At 39.3% G+C, this 19,084-nt stretch overlaps 1 protein-coding gene across 6 annotated transcripts in view; it reads right to left on the bottom strand.

Moving 5' to 3' along the window:
• CCSER1 (coiled-coil serine rich protein 1) overlaps window positions 1-19,084 on the bottom strand; it is a 1,291,789-nt gene that overhangs the window by 847,446 nt on the left and 425,259 nt on the right. For all 6 annotated transcript variants that reach the window (XM_053666405.1, XM_053666408.1, XM_053666410.1 and 3 more), the window contains exon 6: window positions 13,230-13,437. In XM_053666405.1, the coding sequence (XP_053522380.1) occupies window positions 13,230-13,437 (208 nt within the window). The remainder of the gene's footprint in view (window positions 1-13,229; window positions 13,438-19,084) is intronic.

The raw sequence follows: 19,084 nt of genomic DNA, 5'->3' as shown, positions 1-19,084 counted from the left end.
ACTCATTATAATAAGATATCTTAATTAAAGCTAAATGCTTGCTTATTTTCCCATGAACAGGAGTTCAGTTTCAGGGGGAGGCAGGATGAGCTGAAAGACCACGGATGTCTGACGCGTTGATGAAAAACTGTCAGAGGAAAAAAACATTTACACTGGGCTGTGATTTAAATAAAAAGATGTGTGTGGTGTGGTGGGGGGGAGGTGGAGATTATTAGGAAATTATAAGCCCTGAGTGAGCAGACACTCTATGAGATTTAAGGTGGAGTCCAGATCACTCCTACTCTATTTGGCCAGGCAAACCAAGAATTCCCTTAAACTAGTAAACAGACATGAAATGTCCTAGGATTAGTCAAAAAGACAGAGAGACTTGGGTCATTGAAAGGTAATCTATTCCTGGTCTGTGCACAGGGAACAAAGGGGAAAGTCATAGCCAAAAGCCTACAGGAATAGTCAGTTACGTGAATCTAGTGAAGAAAAGCAGGTAAGGCCGTAACTCAGAAGTAGATTGTGAATACAGAGACATGCCTTGGTGTACCATCTAGGATCATCCCATTATTTTTGGAAAGGTTGCGTGGATCTTTAACAGGGCCAGATCTGATCTCACAAGGAGGAAGCAAACAAACAGATGACTAGTATGCATATGTTGTAGACCGCTCTGCCTGGTTTTAGGAATTGTATCTCTACCCCTTATGGCTAAGGGCGAAAGAGGAGCTTTGGAATGCCAGCAGCAGGAGACAAAGCCTGTCTCTGGTAGCAAACGCTGCCTCAGTTCCTCTCCCTGTCCCCAGAGCTTGGTCGGAAGTCAATGACGGGTAAGACCCCTCACAGCGGGGGGGCAACCTAAGCCAGACTCGATCACTTGGGAGGCCTTCATGGAAGGACTGGGGGGGGCTGCAACAAAGCAGTGGCCTCTCACCCCCCTCCCAGCTTTGACATAGCCCAAGTCCCCATGTCCTCTGGGAGAAGTGCTTCCTGGCTCTAATCCCCTTAAGCCTGAATACCTGTTGGGGAGGGGTGCAGCTCCTTGCCTTGTCAGAGCATGCCCTGGGGAAAAATCTGGCATCACAAAGACTTCCTGATAAACCTGTGAAATATACTCTACTAAGAGTGTTTTCATTCATATGATAAGGGTTCGAGAGGAAATGAGTATGTCTCCCAAAGTTTCTGCACCTCTCTTCCTGACAGACACTGACTCAGACTTTGAAGCCCTCAGATTTCTTTGTAATGTTATCTACTGTTTGATCCTTGCCGCCCTGTACTCCTGTGTATTACAATCCAGTAAAAGGCTATGGAAGAGGGTGCTCGGGTCCTTTTCCTCCTTGGAGGAACTGGCCGCTGCTGGCCTTTGTCTCCCCTGAGAAACTGGCCACAGCCCACTTCTCCATCCCAAGCAGATTTCAGCACCTCTCGGCCATATTTATTCACTCGTGTCTGTGGCACCGGGGTGGGGGGCGACTTCACAAAGAAGTCACCCCCACATGCATACAGGGTATTTGCTTTTTGGACCTATTTTTAAGAGCCTTTCCAATACTGCTTCTTAACCAAACACATGTAAATATGTACACTCAACAACCCCCAACCCACACAGGAACCTGTGCACATGCACACACACACACAGGAACACACACACACACCTGGCATCCTGGTGTCTCTTCCATTCTCTAATAGAGCAATATTCTCAAATATACATTTTCATTTCTATATTGTGTGACTATCTTTCAACAATGAATTCCTATATGTGCTGTATGGATAGAGAGTTAGATGTTATCTGTAGGATTTTTGCTCCCAAAATCAATTCCAGCAGTTTCTTGGCCTATGGTAAGTGCTTTTTTTTGGTCAACTATTTATTAGTTAAAAAAAATATTTTCTTTTCTGAAGGTTTCTTGAAGGGAAAATATATATATATATATAGTTTTGGTAGATACTAAGTAATTTTCCAGGATTATGAATAGTCTTAGATATCAATTAAATAAAGAGAAATGTCCAGAAGAAACAATTCAAGAACATTTACAAGCTGCATTATCTCCCTGGTGGTGGTTAAATTTGACCTATCTCTGGTCAAGGACATTTCTCAAGTCATCAAATCTTTTTTTCCAATAATGTGTAATAAATGAAGAAGCTCTAACATATTAAAAAATCAGCCACAGGTTTAAACAGCCTTAGGTTTCAAACACAGCAGAGACATATTTGAACAGAACTTTCCGTACATACCGAGCGAGTCCGCAGTGTATCCATAACCACGTGTCCATGGCAGATATTCAAGAGTTAAAGGAAACAAAGCAATGTGCCAACTGTGAGCTATATTTACAAAGCCCTAAATGAGAAATAAATGCCATAGTATAATTAAGGTAACAGTGGATAATAATAAAATTTTACTTTAGATTACATTATTAAAATAATGTTTTTAAAAAGTGCCATCTTGAGGGAAGGCTAAATTGTTTGGGGGAAGATGTAGAAATACTAATAGTGTTTGTATGTTGGATGCAAACAGAAGCTAAGAAAATCATTTCAATAACAGGAATTCCTTGCAAGAAAATCATTTTAAAATAGACTTTTATTTCAGCAAACACTAAGGGAGAAGAAGGAGCTAACATTTATTTAGAACTTTCCCTTGGCAAACACAATTTAAATGTAATCTTCATGACAAAATGTATGAGAATGGACATCCTCTTATTATATGTGAGAAAACGTAATATTCATAAAGGAAATTAAATACACGTGAATAAAATAATATTCCTTAATTGTTGTGTATCTAAGATTTGAATTTACGTTTTTGCCTAATGGCAAATCCATGATGTTTATTTCACTAGTGGTCCTCAGACTTTGTGGTAATAATAACTAACACATATTCCCTATTGCTGTGTGTCTAACAACTGTTTCATGCATTTTAAGCATACCTACACACTTAAAAACCTAAGTAATCAGTTAGTATTAGTTAGTATCTCTGAGCTTAATTTGGCCAGGGTCATTCAGCTAGTAAGTAAAGAGGTGGGATTTAGATTGTATATTCTAGCTTTCAAAACTAACACTCTTAAATGCGCAGTGTCTTCCCATGATACTTTAATCACCTCTTTCAAGTAATGTTAAGAGGCATAGAACAGGCCCTGGCTGGTGTAGCTCAGTGGATTGAGCACAGGCCTGCGAACCAGAGGATCGTGGTTCGATTCCCAGTCAGGGCACATGCCTGGGTTGCAGGCCAGTTCCCTGCAGGCCCAGGATGCACGGAAAGGCAACTGAACAATGATGTTTCTCTCTCTCTCTCCTTCCCCTCTGAAGATAAATAAAATATTTTTTAAAGATTTTTTAATTTATTTATCTTTAGAGGGGAAGGAAAGGAGAGAGGGAGAGAAACATCAATGTGTGGTTGCCTCTTGTGTGTCCCCTGCTGGGAACTGGCCTGCAACCCAGGCATGTGCCCTAACTGGGAATCAAACTATGGTTGCTTGATTCCCAGGCCCGTGCTAAATAAAATATTTTTTTTTAAAGATTAAAAAAAAGGGGGGCATAGAACAAAAACCACATCTGGCCTGCTGCTTGTTTGCTACATAAAGTTTGATGGGAGTCCAGCTATGCTCATATGTTTACATCATAAAACTGTTTTCTTATTAACATTTGGTTGAGTTGTTATCCATAGATGAATATGTAGATTTTTTTCAGGAAATAGACAGTCAACCCTCTATGTTTCCATGTTTCACATCTACAGATTCAACCACCTGCAGATCGCAAACAGTATTTTTCACCCAGGGTTTGGGAGCCCGAGATGCAGAAAGACATACTGCATGCTTTTCTTTGCCATTTTACATAAGGGACTTGAGCATGCACAGATTTTGGTGACCATATTTTATCTCAGAATAAATCCCCATGGACACTAAGGGAAGACAAAAGTTCAGTTTCTGGGGAGTCAAAAGTTATGTGTGAATTTTAGACTGCATGGGGTCAGCACCCCTAACCCCAGCATTTTCCAAGGGTCACCTATAGTCTATTCAGTTTCTCACATGTTGTAAATACAAATTGAGTCATTTTGTTTTTATTAATAATGAGTCCTCTGTGTATAGTCTACTTTCACTTTAAAAACAATAGCAAAACAATCTATTTAAAAGTATATTTGAAATAGTAAACATCTGTGTTTCTACTAGTAAACTTATGCTAAAATAAAGTTAATAGACTTGTCAAGTTTTCATCTCCATCCAGGTCCAAATGAAACTGTTAAGGAACAAGTGCCCTGCATCCACTGTAATGAATCACTAGGCGCTGAAACCCTTGTTCTCATCTGTAAACATGCATCACTCTTGAGCAGTTGCATTACATTTTCTAAATCTGTACCACCATCCTTTATACACTCAGTAATTAAAACCAGCATTTCCACAGTAGTTAAATATTACTTTGATTTTGGTTTTCAAACAGAAACAAAACATATTCCCGTCAAAATGCATCTCCTAGGAAGGCAACTGCAGGCTTTCCGGGTACCATTTGCTCAGTGGCTTTCTGCTCTCTCCCTCCCTCCCCTGACAGATGTGCTAACTCTCTAAGTGCCCCCTGGAGACCCTGTAGGGTGCCATCTGCTGTATATCTGCTATGTTGCAGCCTGAAATTCTCAATGCCAACTGTAGCTCACATAATTACATAACAGTACGTGAATTGTATTAAACAGAAACATTAATGCTGGATTCATGAAGAACATTGAAAGTTAGGCATCCATAGCAAAACCACTTAGCGGTTATTTGACTAATCACTGAATATGATTATAACACAAATAACCACAGTATTCAGGTACAGTAAGAGTGGCACTTACTGTTAATACTGTGGGTTGCAGATTTTTTTATTTTATAAACATTAAAAGAATGAACATGACCAGCAGCTAGCATGAATATACTTATCCAGGAAGGAATTCTCTGACTGACAGGCACATACTTTCTCACAGTGGTCCCGCTCCACTTTTATTTATTTCCACATCAGATAAACATCAGAACATAAACTGACAGCAAAGAAGTAGCCAAATATTTCTCCAACTTTCATAGTCAGAGAGATACAGAGGAAAACAAAATATTCATTGCAGAAAATGTGATGTATAAACATGAGGCACTGTATTAAATATACTATCCCCTGCTGGGAGAGTAATTTAGTATACAATTTGGAAAAGCCTTACTAATATCTAGTACTTTTGAACATGTACTTGCCTAGTTATTCCATTTCTGAAAGAAACCAGATTTTCATGGAAAGAACAAGCACCTTGCCCAAAGTCACATGTGCCTAGTGAAAGCTAAAAATCAAATTTGAGCAGTTTGTTCTGGTATAGACTACTATATCATGACCACTATGCTAGAATGCCTTTGTGATATAAGTAATAATCTTAAGTAATGTAAATCAAAACTTTTAAAAGAAGCATAATACCTCACTGTGGAGGGTACTATTTTATTATATGTATTTATTGCTCTTACATAAAATGAACTTTTGGTTATCATTGTTAATTAGCCTAATAAATTAACCTACCGTCTCTCTACAAAACTAAAACATATTTTATTTGAAAAGATATTTTAAAAATTCTTTCAAGACATGCATTATTCATTTTCACACCCTTAAAATGCATACATCGACGCCTTGTAAACAAATGAATTAATATGCTGACTGGGCACCAGCCGGAAATGGTTACTATTTCTATTTTAGGCTTTGGTTTATATTATAAATTAACACTGACTAGGTTATATTAGGTATTGAAATTCATAAAACCTAGGTAACAGGATTTGGAATTGACCAGTGTATGACTGCTTATCCTGTCTTATCATGCTTACCTCTCCCCTTAAGTTGGCCTTCTTGAAGCAATGTTTTCTCATAGGTTCTCAACTCTTCACTCTCAGTGTTCTTCCCTGTCTTATTGGACACTCTGGTTCTTGATTACCTGGTCTTGGGACACTGGAGTATCTCACCCCGGTTTTAGATATAAGCTGTCTCTCCGATAGCTTTAAATCAAATGTATTCAATCATGAACACTCAACCCTGATATCTCTAGGTTTGCAGACACATGAATTCAAATTTCTACTTGACATATGCTTGAAATAAGTGTTTTAAACAAGCATCCCAACCTTAACCTGGCCAAAACAGAACACTTGTTTACTTTCAGCCTTTCCTACTCTTCCCAAGCTCCAAAAATGACAATGACATCTGCCCATTATGCAAATAGCACCTTCTGTCACCCAGTGTCCAATTCACTAGCAAGTACTGTTGACATGGCTTCCAAAACATGTCACACATTTTTCCCTTTTCTCTCTCTCAACTGCTACCCCATGGTCCCCATGATTTCTCACTCAGAAAAAATCCTACTTATATACTGACTGTAAACAGGAAACTTAATTGACATGTAATAACTCTTTTGCCAGAAATTGCCAGGCCAAATATGCTGCCACAACTGAAAATTCAGAAAAGCATATATAGCAACAATACTTCTATTTTTAGTTTCAGCCACTATAGCTCTTATTAACAATGATTAATACTGAATTATTCTACAAATATAAGACTGTCCTATTAAAGAAAATTTACTGGTATATGTCCAAGTGTTTAAGAAATTCCAAATGTTGTCCACCTACTGAATCCCAGTAATAATCACACAAATGAGATCACTGCAGTGACTCATGCTCATGAGTACCTACCCCACACTCCCACTGTGGTAACTCGTTACACACACTTTATTGGTTAATTATCCAAATAACCCAATGAGATAGTTAGTAATGTTGCCTGTGACGAAATAGAGACTCAGAAACCTTAAGGAACTTGTGCCAGCTAGCCAGTGGCAAAGTGAGAGTCGTCTGTAAATCTCGATGATCCCACACACCCATGGTTTTCACCATTCTGCTACACTGCCTTCAATGGGACCCTGTGAGTGAGATGGGGCTGGGGTCAGGGAAGAATTGTTCTCTAACTTCTCCAACTCTCCCAGAGAACTGGTCAAGGTTAAGATTGCTTACACAGCAAAGGAGTCATGGAATTATACAAACCTCCCCTTCATATCTATTTTCCAGAATAGTTTTATCCCCTCACAAAGAGCCAGACCTTGTGTAGACAGAATATTCTTATCCAGAAACCCACCCATTCTCAGCAAATCTAAGACCTCAGGTTTCCCAGGGGACACACAATGGGGTCCATTGCTGTGTATGAAGACAGTGGTATGTTACGTGTTTTAACTTACATTATTCTAAAAATGGGGGGGTGGAGAAATTAAACCCTAACAACAATTTGTAAGAGTTCACAACAGCGCTCTAACTTGGTCTGCATAATAAAGCACTGAATCTATTCAAGTGCTGCAGAGCACGTAGTTTGTCCTCAAAAGGAGTAGTGGAAGGTTTTAGGGTATGTCTCAAAATTCCTACCAACTGACAATTAAAATTATAAAATCGTAAAGTATTGTCTATCAGCTATTTCAAGTTAAAGACAGGCTTATCTTAAAGAGATCTGTGAGTGTGGCATGGGGCTTTTGTCTGATAGAGTGAATTCCTAATAAGGTTCACAGGAAAACTTCAAAGAATTTAAGTGAATTATATTTATAGGAAGACTTTGTAGTTGGCCTTAAAAGGAAAGAGACAATACAAAATTAAAAGAGGCTTTTGGATGTCAATGTATATCAGAATAAATGAGGAGAAAACTATTCAGCTGTAAAAATACGTGCTAATTTTACACAAAAAGAGTGACTAAGAGGGTAGAAAGGAGAATACAGAGGGAGGAACTGAAAACCAAAAAGAATTATTCTCAGGCTTTAAATCACAGGTGGCAAACACAAGGCTTGAGAGAGCAAATCCAGCTCTCTGCCTTGTTTCCACCGGAGGCAGTGCCGAGTTCCTTGCCCCTAGTTAAGGAGTAGTTACATTTACACAGTCCTAAAATTACATCCGGCCCTTTGAAGACAACCACGAGGCTGATGTGGCCCCCCGTGAAAATGAGTTTGACACCCTTGTAAAATAACAGAACAAAATAAAAGGGAACATTATAATAGAAACTATCTGTGAAGATATTAAATATCCTCTTTTATATAGATAACAGAATCATGTTTTAAAACATTAACCAGAAAAAAAATCCCCTTTGGTAGAGTCAATTCTTCTATCAGTAATATTAAAGAATACAGTGACACTATAATTTCTAAGGGACCTAAGTCAATTTTTTAATGTAAGGAGTTGATGTTTGTGATGTCCGGTGTTGTTGGGAATACATATGTGCATTTTAATAACAGCAACTGATTTTCAAAAAAAGGGGGCAACATCAGAGTGTGAGATTTCATTCGGATTATTCACACTTGATCCATCTTAAAATTAAAATCCTATATGTCAACTGAATACCATTAGGCAAAATTCTGAGCATATTCTAGCATGACACTGAGTTCTTCTGCAGTTAAAAAATAATATGTATATTAAAATCAGACTACTATGCAACAAAATAAGTTCATAAAATAGGAATAAACATTACTGTTCTATATTAAAATGATATTTTAAAAGTAAAGTTAATTGTTAGTATTCAACTCAAACATAGCAATGAAGTGAAAATACCATTTTACCATTATACCACTGATAATTCCTAGTTTAAATGATATGTACCTTTATACCATTGAAAATTCTGGTTTAAATAATATTTCAATAAACCTCTTTATTTAAAGGCATCCTGTATGAACCTCTTATTACTAGAACACTTGTCTACATTAACTATAATACTGCTTTTCTTGTTGACCATAAAAAATTTAAGACTCCTGCTCTCTGAATGGGCTTAACAAACAACTGTGATTATTGCTCATTGTACACACGTCTGCTTTAAAAATCAATTCTCTTCAGTTTCTTCAAATACTTTTTCATGGAGAAAAACAGGTAAGTTAAAACACATAAGTATAAAAACAACCTCAATATATTCTGAATATTGACTTGGTAGTGAATTGAGTGCCCTGAAAAAGCCTCCTGGCTCTTCCTGTGAGTTCTTCTACTTCTCTTTATTTGTATTATTTTTTTTAAATTAAAATCTAGACTAAAGAAAGATGTAGAAAGTTGAATAGTTTAACGTTACCAACTTTAAGATTAATATCTTATTTTATTGTATTTTTTCTATTACCATTTAGTCCCCTTATACCTCCCTTCCTGCCACAACCACCACACTGCTTTCCATGCCCATGAGTTCTTCTTCCTTTTTTATGCAATCCTTCCACCATCCTCCTAACCCCCTTAGCTGTCATCCTGCTCTTTATGTATGAATTTGTCTCTCTATTGCTCATTAGTTCACTTTGTTCATTAGATTCCATGTATGTGTGAAATCACATGGTATTTGTCTTTCTCTGACTGGCTTATTTAACTGAGCATTATGTTCTCCAGGTCCACCCATTTTGTCACAAAGAATTAATTTTTTTTTTTTTTTACAGCTGAGTAGTATTCCACTGTGTAAATGTGAAATAGTTGTTTTATCCACTCATCTACTGATGGATGCTTGGAATGCTTTCCTATCTTGGAGATTATAAAGTATGCTGCAATGAACATAGGGGTGCTTATGTTCTTCCAAATTAGTGTTTTGGATTTCTTCAGATATATTTTCAGAAGTGGGATTGCTGGGTCAAAAGCCAGATCCATTTTTAATTTTTGAACTATCTCCATACTGTTTTCCACAGTGACCGCACCAGTCTGCATTCCCATCAACAGTGCAAATCAGTTCCACTTTCTTTACATCCTTGCTGACAGTTGTTGATTTATTGATGATCTTTTAATATAACAGCTGTTGTTAAGTTTGCCCTGTTCAAAGAGATTCAGACTACATGTTAAGCCAAAGGTCAGGGAGATCCCACAAGTGCAGGAAGATGCTTATGTAGAAATGGTGCAGTCATCAGATAGTGGTGTGTTGGTAAATATTTAACAAAAGGCTCAGCAAAAATTAAATGCCCTAATTTATAGAATTTGCCAATTTCTGTGGCATAATACTCCCATGTGGCTGATTTTAAGGAACCAAAATGGCCCGACTGATTCTACAGTTGGGCAATATGCACAGTAGCTATTATATAGAATTTCCATATATACACCCAATAGATACAAATAAGCTCATATATATAGTTAATAGTTAAATGTAATAAAATAAATAGAAAATGAGGTTTGGGTTCTGATTACACTTTTAAAAATATACTTTGTTTCATTGAGAATGTATACAATTTTCTATGCCTGTGTTAACTGCCAGTTCTTACCATTCCTGAAATTCAGTGACCAAGTATAAGCACACCACTGATGCACATCACTGCATATATTCCAGACAAAGAGACCACCCAATAACTGTAACTGGTATTATTATAAGGTGCAGCCAAGAAGAGGGCCCCCAAAAGGGATTTGGAATGGGGTCCAGAACTCAAGGTATCCAGGAAATATTATATAAGATGTCCTCACCCTTCCCCTTAACAGGTGTGAGTTGGGGGAAGGGACAAATGGAGCAGGGCCATTGAGAGCTGTTTTGTACAGCAACAGTTTTGCAGCTAACCTCTCTGGCATGGTAATTTAACATATCTATAACCTTTAACTGGCTGCATAGATATGTTAAATAGCTGTGGCCATGCTCTGAGCCAGGGGGATGGAAAGGAACTTTTCCACAAGATCTAACTGAGGGCAGGTCCCCCAAGTTACAGCACCTGCATGAGAGCTTGGAGGTTATTGGTTCCACGACATGGGGCCATACCTGCCCGGACCCACTATGGCAGCCCAGTAAAGCTGGAAAGATATGAGAGTGCTGGCAAGTGTAGCCAATTGTGGGAGGAGTCAGAAATGGGGCTGCAGAGGAAGACTGGCTGGAGGATTTAAACCCAGACACAGCAGCCATTGAAGGAGAGATCCACATGGTTTTGTCAGAGTGGGGAGCGACATAGCTTGGGTGAAGAGAATCACCACGTGGCTTCAGCAGAGAACTGCCACTTGGCTTTGGCAGAGTGGCGATCCCCCGTTCCCCATAGCTTTGGTGGAAAGAAGAGGACCATGTGGTTTTGGCCAGAGTGGGGACCCCTGCAGCTTTGGTAGAAGAGGACCATGCAGCTTTGGGGTGCTCTCTTTGGCCACATGGCCTGGGAAGCAGGAGAGACTTTGCCTGGAAGAAGGGTAAAAGAGCTCTTGCCAGTAGGCAATGAGAAGGTGCCACATGGCTTTGTATTAATCAGAGATCCTGTCTAGATGGCAACATAACTGATGGTGCTGGTGGCCTGAATCATGGACACCTGCTTCTTTTCCTGAGTTATGGTACCCCAAATTAGGGCAGGGGAGAAGGAAGCACTGTGGGTGTCTGTGGGTATCCAAAAGGACTTAGATATTTTAATGAATATATTAGGTCACTACTTTAAGTTTGTGTATCTTTAAATAAACATTTCCTTTCCTTTTCACAAATCTCTGGCATTGAAAGACATCTTTCCTAAGGCGGTGGACAAATGAACCTAGTGGGGGGTCCTTTCGGTAATAGTATATTGTAACCGCCTTGTCCCTGTGTGTGTATCTGTTCTGTAACAATTTTTGGCATCCCTGGGTGGGCCAATAATTGCCCCCCCGCCCCATCTGTTCCATAACAGTATGAGATAGAGAGGTCTCTGACAGCTTTTGCTTTAAAGGGCGAATAACACGTGACTGAGTGTCTTCCACAGTCTGTGGAAATCACTTTTCCTAAACATGCTTCTCTCTTCCTGATTCCACTGTGGCCTCTAGTGGTAGGAGCCAGCACTCTTATTATCAAAGTGTGAGAAAAGCAATTGGCAGTGGTTATCATTGTAAGGTCAACCATAATATTATTGATTGCTCTTTTCACACTATGGTTGAGTATCCCCTATCCACAAAGAGAAATCAAATGAATGACAATGGTATATACCAAAAATTCACTAAACCGGAAGTCAGAAATCTGAGACTGTTGTCTTGAAGTGTATGCTAATGCATACACTTTTTATAAAAATCCCTGACAGAAAACCAGTGGGATGGTTGCAAAAGTACAGCCCTAACACACTTGAATGTAGAGAACAGCTGGCTCCGGGACGTAAAGGTGGAAGGGTCTCCTACGCCCTCTCGGGCCCCACTCCTCGTCCTGTGCACCAGGCTGTGGGGTGACTGTGTTTGACGGGGAAACACCAGTCAGACATCCAGATTCCATTTCACTGGGTTCGTTTCTAGTGGAACTAAATGACTAAACTTTTAGCGTATTGTATAAATAAGCCTCCATATCTTTGAAGTGAAGTTCATTTAATATGTCTCTATTTAGCTCTATAGTAGCATATATAAACAGCAGCCAATGCCTATTTCTTTTTACCTGATTTTTCCCAGTCTTGGTATCAATTATTCTTTCTTAATTTCTTCAGAGCACATTAAAATTTCAGAGCTGAAGAGTACCTCCAAGGCAGAACTCCAAATCCTTCATTTAATATATGAGACAAACTAAACTCCAAACGACACCTGACCCCTGTCCAGTGTCATGCAGTTAATCAGTCATGTGAGGGAGGACAGATAGCAGAGCAAGGCAGTGAGGAGGAGGGAGGCCTGTCCCGCCCACTGATGCGGCGGTCCCGGGCCTGGTCCGTGATACTGCCAGGTGCTCCACCATCCCAGGAAGCACCTGCTGACATGGGAGGAGGGCAGTCGTTGGGATTCTATGTTATCATCTCCACTATATGGGAAAGAAAGCCTTTGAAACTGGGCTTTGATCCCAAGGCCTGAAAGGCCAGAAGGGGACCATAGTGTCCAAAGGAAGAAGCCCATTGACACCTCTGGGTATCCATGCAACCCCTTGCCCCCAAAGAAAGCTGGAATCACCTTTATCTGTAACCCCCTCAATCCTTGTCCCACCCACTATTTAAGTCCTCAGAACAAAGGACCCTGGGGCTTGGTGCTCTTGGCTCTCTGGCCACACGACCTCAGGCCACTTGGCCTCTGGCCAGGTACACACTTGTTACCCTGGCTATCACCACCCCTGCACCTGACACCCTGGCCTTTGGCCACCCTTATCCTGCTTTGCCCTGAACCTATTCCTTTCCTGACCCCACCCCCAGGCACCTTAACTAGGCCCCTTCTCTCTCATGAGAATGTACCACCAGTAAACCCTGCTTACACGCTAACAGACTCACTGATGTATAGTTCTTTACTGCATTGGAGAAAAGAACTGAATTTCTGGGAGTTTATCCTGTAACAGTAACAGAACCGAGGACTACACAGGCCTACAGACTTCACTGTCAACTAGCACTGGAAGACATTAATTGCAGAATAAACTATTACCTCTTGCAGAACTCTCTTCATCTTTAATAATAATGTCTTGACAGCTGTGCAGTCCTGTAGCATCAGTCTGAAAGGCAGAGAATCTATGCCTCCGTTCTCTTCCACGCCTTGCAGGGGCCAATCTGCAGATGGACTGCTGGGCATGCGGCTAATGTGGGAGCACCTGGCTTCCTGATCGATGTCTTTCGTTAATTTCAGTGAGAGGTTCCTGATCAGGAAAATAATAAACAAAAATTACAATGTAGCATATTCACAGCAGTATTTTCCCTGTCGTCTATCAATGTCAGTAGTGAGCTAAAAAACATTTTGCCTCTTCACCCTCAGGTTTCCAATTAGTCTTTGTAATATAAGCCTTTGTAATATTCTGTAACTCATGTTTGTACACAGAAATTTTTTCTGTAAGGTGAGTTATTGTATATCACAGGGCTGCCTCCCAGTGTTCAAAATTCCCCACCACTCCAAAAAGTAAACTGAGCTAACATTTTATAGTTCCTTATAGTTAGATTGCTTTTTCTTTTGAACCTCTTTGACTCGTGAATCTAAATATCAGTGAACACTGACAAAGCTTTCAGAAGTTGACCTTAACTATACTAATGTTAAGTTCAGGACTAGTTCAGAAATTTACTGAGATTCTGAGAATTGTAATTTAACATTTACAAACATAAATATCTGCCATTTTCACATATTTAAGGATGAGCTACACACAGCAATACATTAGCCACTTGTTTTTCATTTGAGAGTTCTGGATCTATTCTTAATTCCAAGAGGACAGAACGATGGCCTATTTCCACAATGATGGAGACTGTTCACGCTGTGCCACGGTGTCCAGCACTGTGACAGTAGCTGAAGTCTCAAAGATTAATGGGATCGGGTCACTGACCTCAAGCGTCTCACCAGAATTATTAACTTCTTAGTAGTTGATACCAAAAAAATAACAACTAATATTCTTTCACATGGATTTTTTTATCTTGAAACATTTTATTTCTCCATGAAAAATAGCTGGCTACAAGATCACAGGAATCCAAACCATTCTTAATGTGACTGAGGCAGTGAAACAGGCTGTTAAACAGGGCTGTCCTTTAGTGGCACTGGCCAGCACAGCCGTCCTGTTTTTGTGTGTGGTTGCTTTGTTTCTGACTGGATAATGCCAATTGGTTTACAATCGTTAAATATTGAGAATACTGATGGTTTTGACGATAGACCCTTACTTGGCCAAAATTACCAGCGAGTCTCTGGATAAATTTACCTAAAAAAAAGTCCATCCATGTAGTTGACAAGAAAAGGAGAAAAATCACTAATGTGGAGCCATGGGGTTTCCCTAGCCCAGACAGCCTGGGGTAAACCCAGAGGGTGGAGCTGGGCCCAGGTCCTCTCCTGTCCCCACGCTAGCAGGGTTCACCACGCAATACAATTACGTGTTTGCTCTCTCTGTCTGCCAACTTGGAATTGTTATAGTTTCAGGAAACTGAACAAATGTTCTTTACATCAAAACGATCCCTTAACTTGGCAAAAAAACAGAAAGTAAGACACTGAGGACTGAAACAGTGGTTCATTAATCATCATAACTACTGCAAATAAAAACAAAGACAATGTAGTCACCATTAAGCTCATTTACACACTGTTCACCCTCTGTTTCAAATGCCCTGAATCTTCCATAGAATTGTTCAGTGGTATTTACACCTGCCTCCTTGCTTATGATGCTGGCCAAGTTTTTAAAATTCTGTAACATTTAGATAAAGTCAAATTGAGACTTCGGGGTCTTTCTCCATCCATAAGTACCAAAACAACAAAGGTTTTCATAAGATTAAAATTAAAACTCACAGATGTTAGATTAAATGTATTCTTGAAAAGTTTCAATTTGAAAAACTTAAGAGTTTGAAGCATTTCTTAAAGCATATAACTTATATTACTATGGTGAATTCGTCCTGTACTTTTCTCACTGTCCTTTGTGTGAAAGGAATTTTCAACCAAGCTAGTTCAAAAGTTCTGCTGCAATTCTATTTTCAGTATGACAGGCAAGTTTAATGTGTGTGTGTATATATATATATATATATATATTTAAAGGAGTTTTCCTTAACAGAAAGAAAAATAAGAGATTTTCATATTTTATTATTTTGGTATAACTAGCACTATGATTTTTAATACTGAGAAAATTTTTCCCATCCACATGTGCCATTCAAATCTGAAAACCTCCCAATACAATGGCCAAAATACAAGAGCATGAAAGTTGCAAAAGACCGATGCTCATGGCTGTCGTAGGAGCTACTCCACACTTAGTGCACTGACACCTTTCATTACAGGAAATACCTGTGGCCATAAGGGACCTCAAAGGTTTACACTTCATAATGTGTCTATGATTTCTGAACTGGATTTCCAAAGAGTGAAGGTAAAAGTAATCTCTATTCGCCCAGCATAATAAATATGCATGTGCATACTTCTGCCTTCAAAAGCTTCATTAAGTAGATTTTCAGAAAGGGCCAGGTTATTTTAGATATATTAAATCTTAGCTTGAATAATTGTAAGGCACAAAGGCATAAATCTGTATGAATAAACTGGTAGTCCATAACATACTAAAAATGGTCTGTTAAAGGAACTACAAAAAGCCTATTGTAGATAAATAAGCTTTCTAATTTTCTCAGATTTTCTATAAAAATATCTTGTTTACTTGAAAGTGTTATTTTAGGAAAAAAACCTTGTACCTCAAATTGTTTCATAATCGGATATTTACTTGTATTTTTAGAAAGGATGGAAGCAGCATCTACCCCTGCACAGTAGCATAGCAGTTGTAACAACTTGTTAACATGTTACATTTACATGTGAATACGCATGTTAGAGAATATTATACTGCCTGAACTAATGGATAGAGGAAAGGGAAGATATGGGGAAATAAAAATAAAATCCAAATATCTTAACATAGCCCACGAGGTCCTTCCTAATCTAGCACCTGTCTGCCTCATCATATCTCATTTTAGAACAACTGCCTCCTTGTTTTTTGAGTTTCAATTTCATTAGCCTTCTTTCAGGTACTGAAACGTTCAGAGCTCCATCTTTCCTCAGGAACTCCACATACGTTGTTCCATCTGCATGAAAGTGTTGCTTATACACCTTCAGATCTCCCTTTAAAATAATCCCTTCTTCGGGGACTACTCCTTTGCATCTCTACCCTTCAAACACACACAGGTTCCTCTTTTCTACGCTAAGCCTTTCTTGGTAGCATTTATCACAGATGCAGTTAAAAAATTAATTTAAGCAGACCTCTGGGAATACATTGGACTGAACTGACCTACACTTCATCTCCTGTTCCAAACACAGAGAAATGCTGGACAGCTTATAACCTCATTTATTTTTAAACATATTACAGTGCGTGATAGAAAGACAGAAACATTTCCAGGTGGCAAAAGCACAAAATCAAAACAGCAATAATTATGAGTTGGCTCGGTGGTGGTCTCATGGTGAGAAACTGGGTGATGGTGTATAAAAACAGAAGCTGCAGTTTTTATGCCTGTGCAGACAGAATATCAGCCAGAGACCAAAAAGTTGCCTAGTGCTGGGAAACATGACCGTTCCAAACTTTAACAAAGCTTCAAAAGTCAATCTGATCAATTTGTAAATTAACTGCCTGCTAAAACACTCTTTATTTTTCCTCTAAAGGAAGACACTATAAAATTCAGACTCTCAAAAATAAGACATCCGCAATGTCTGACAAAAATTCAAGTGAACAGACGCGCACAGAAACAAAAAGCAGTTCATAGACACTGTGAGATGACCCATATATTAAAATTAGCAGGTGGGGATTTAAAATAACTATTATCAGCATGTTCAAAGTCTTAAAAGAAAAAAGGGACATGAATAAATAGGTGGTTAATCTCATCAGACAAATAAGAAACTGTAGAAACAATATATTTTCTGAGAATATATATATACAATTTCTGAAAAAAAATATGGCAGACATTGTTGCTGCCTGCCCACTATTCATTCACATCTCCTTCCCGCTTCTTTAAATCAAAAACAAGCCCTGGCTGGTGTGGATTGAGTGTAGGTCTGTGAACCAAAGGCTTGTCAGTTTGATTTCCAGTCTAGGACACATGCCTGGGCTGTGGGCAGTATGGGGCATGCAAGAGGCAACCACACAGCAATGTTTCTCTCCCTCTCTTTCTCCCTCCATTCCCCCCTCTAAAAATAAATAAATAACATATTTTAGGAAATTAAAATGTAAAAACCAAGAAAATCCCTAATTTGATGAACTGCTGGCTCTCCTATGACTTCAAGAATTAACAGGAAATTGGGTGAGGGGTCTTCGAGGAAACATCTGGTAAACAGAGACACAGGAAAGAGACGGCTGTCTTCCCTTTAGATGTTGCTTTAACGTGATGTACTGCTTGGAATTATTGATGTAGTCTGCAAATAGGAAAAGACTCAGCTGTGGGAAAATGGAAGAGAAAAACATCGGGTACACCTGCCTCCTTAATGAGGCCATTTCTCTGCATTAACCAACACTGAAGACTTACTACCACCAGATTTCTTGTCAGAGAAGACAACATAGTTTTTGACTCAAGCTGAAAGCACTCCAATTAGTATAACTAGTAAAGAGTATATTCTAATGACATTAAATCTAGAAATAAAAGTAACATAATAATGAACTGTGTTAAGTGTTTGTTTAATGGCTATGTTTTAGACATGTCCCAAAGAAAGAGGAACGGTACTTTTCTTTCTTGTTCGTTAATGTATCCACTAAAGCTTGCACAATTATGTAATATTCATAGCAACAGAATAATCAGACTTAATACTAGAAAAAAACATTGTAGTCATCCTAGTTTAACATTCCTACTTAACAGAAGAGGAAGACCAAACCTAAATTGATTTTCTAACTGTCACACAGCCGCCAGATGTAGAATTCTTACCTCCTGACTTATGGTCCAGCATTCTTTTCTCTGTATTGATTAATCTTGTTAGGTAGCCACTGGGAATGAGTGGCCAGAGGAAAAATACAGGCAGAGCACTCGCCATTACAATCTAACAAAGAACTTCATACAGGAAGCTGGAAGCCAAAGTGTTACAGAATGGACCAGTGGAGGGGAACAAATACTATTACCAAATAAACCCCTGTTTTCTCCTGAAGTCCCCCTGTTTTAGGTTTACCTTGTCTGCCACCTTGGAATGACTCCTCTTAATGCCAGAGATTCGTAAAAAGGAAAGGAATGATTTATTCAAAGGTTGTACAGACTTAGAGTAATGACTTAGTGTCTTCCTTAAACTCCCAAAGTCCCTTAGGAACCCACAAATGCACACAGTCCTTTCTTCCTCTTCTGCCTAGTCTGGGGTATCTTATCTCAGTAAATGAAATAGAAGTCCATGACTCGGGTAGGTCCCAGTCCTTCCCAGTAATCTGTGCTCAGCCCCCTGTGGTTCCCAGCACCATCAGCTATGTGGCCACCACAATCTACATTTCTTAACCCAAACCCACATGGCACCTTCTCATGGCCCAATGGCAAGAGTCCTTTTATCCCTTTCCTTCCCACAGCATTTCTTCTGCATTCTTCTGAACTGCTAAGAGAGAGTTCTGCATCACTGCTATATCTTGCTTTCTGGCTTCCTAAGCTACGTGGCAAAAGGAGAGCTAAAGCGGCATGGCTCTCCCTCTCTCATCAAAGCTGTGTGGGTCTCCCCTTACTCTGAAGTCCTGTGATCCCCTCTTACTCCAAGCTCTCACACAGGTGCTGAAACCAGGCGGAGTTGCCTCCCAGTTACATCCTGTATGGAAGTCACTCCTATCTCCCTGGCTCAAAGCATGGCCACAGCTATTTAACACATCTATGCAACCAGTTAAAGGTTATAGATATGTTAAATGACCATCC

This window comes from Artibeus jamaicensis, unplaced genomic scaffold, assembly GCF_021234435.1.
Source record: "Artibeus jamaicensis isolate MK-2021 breed Jamaican fruit bat unplaced genomic scaffold, CSHL_Jam_final contig_452, whole genome shotgun sequence".
Lineage (NCBI taxonomy): Eukaryota > Metazoa > Chordata > Mammalia > Chiroptera > Phyllostomidae > Artibeus > Artibeus jamaicensis.
This window is presented reverse-complemented; position numbering and strand designations above follow the sequence as displayed.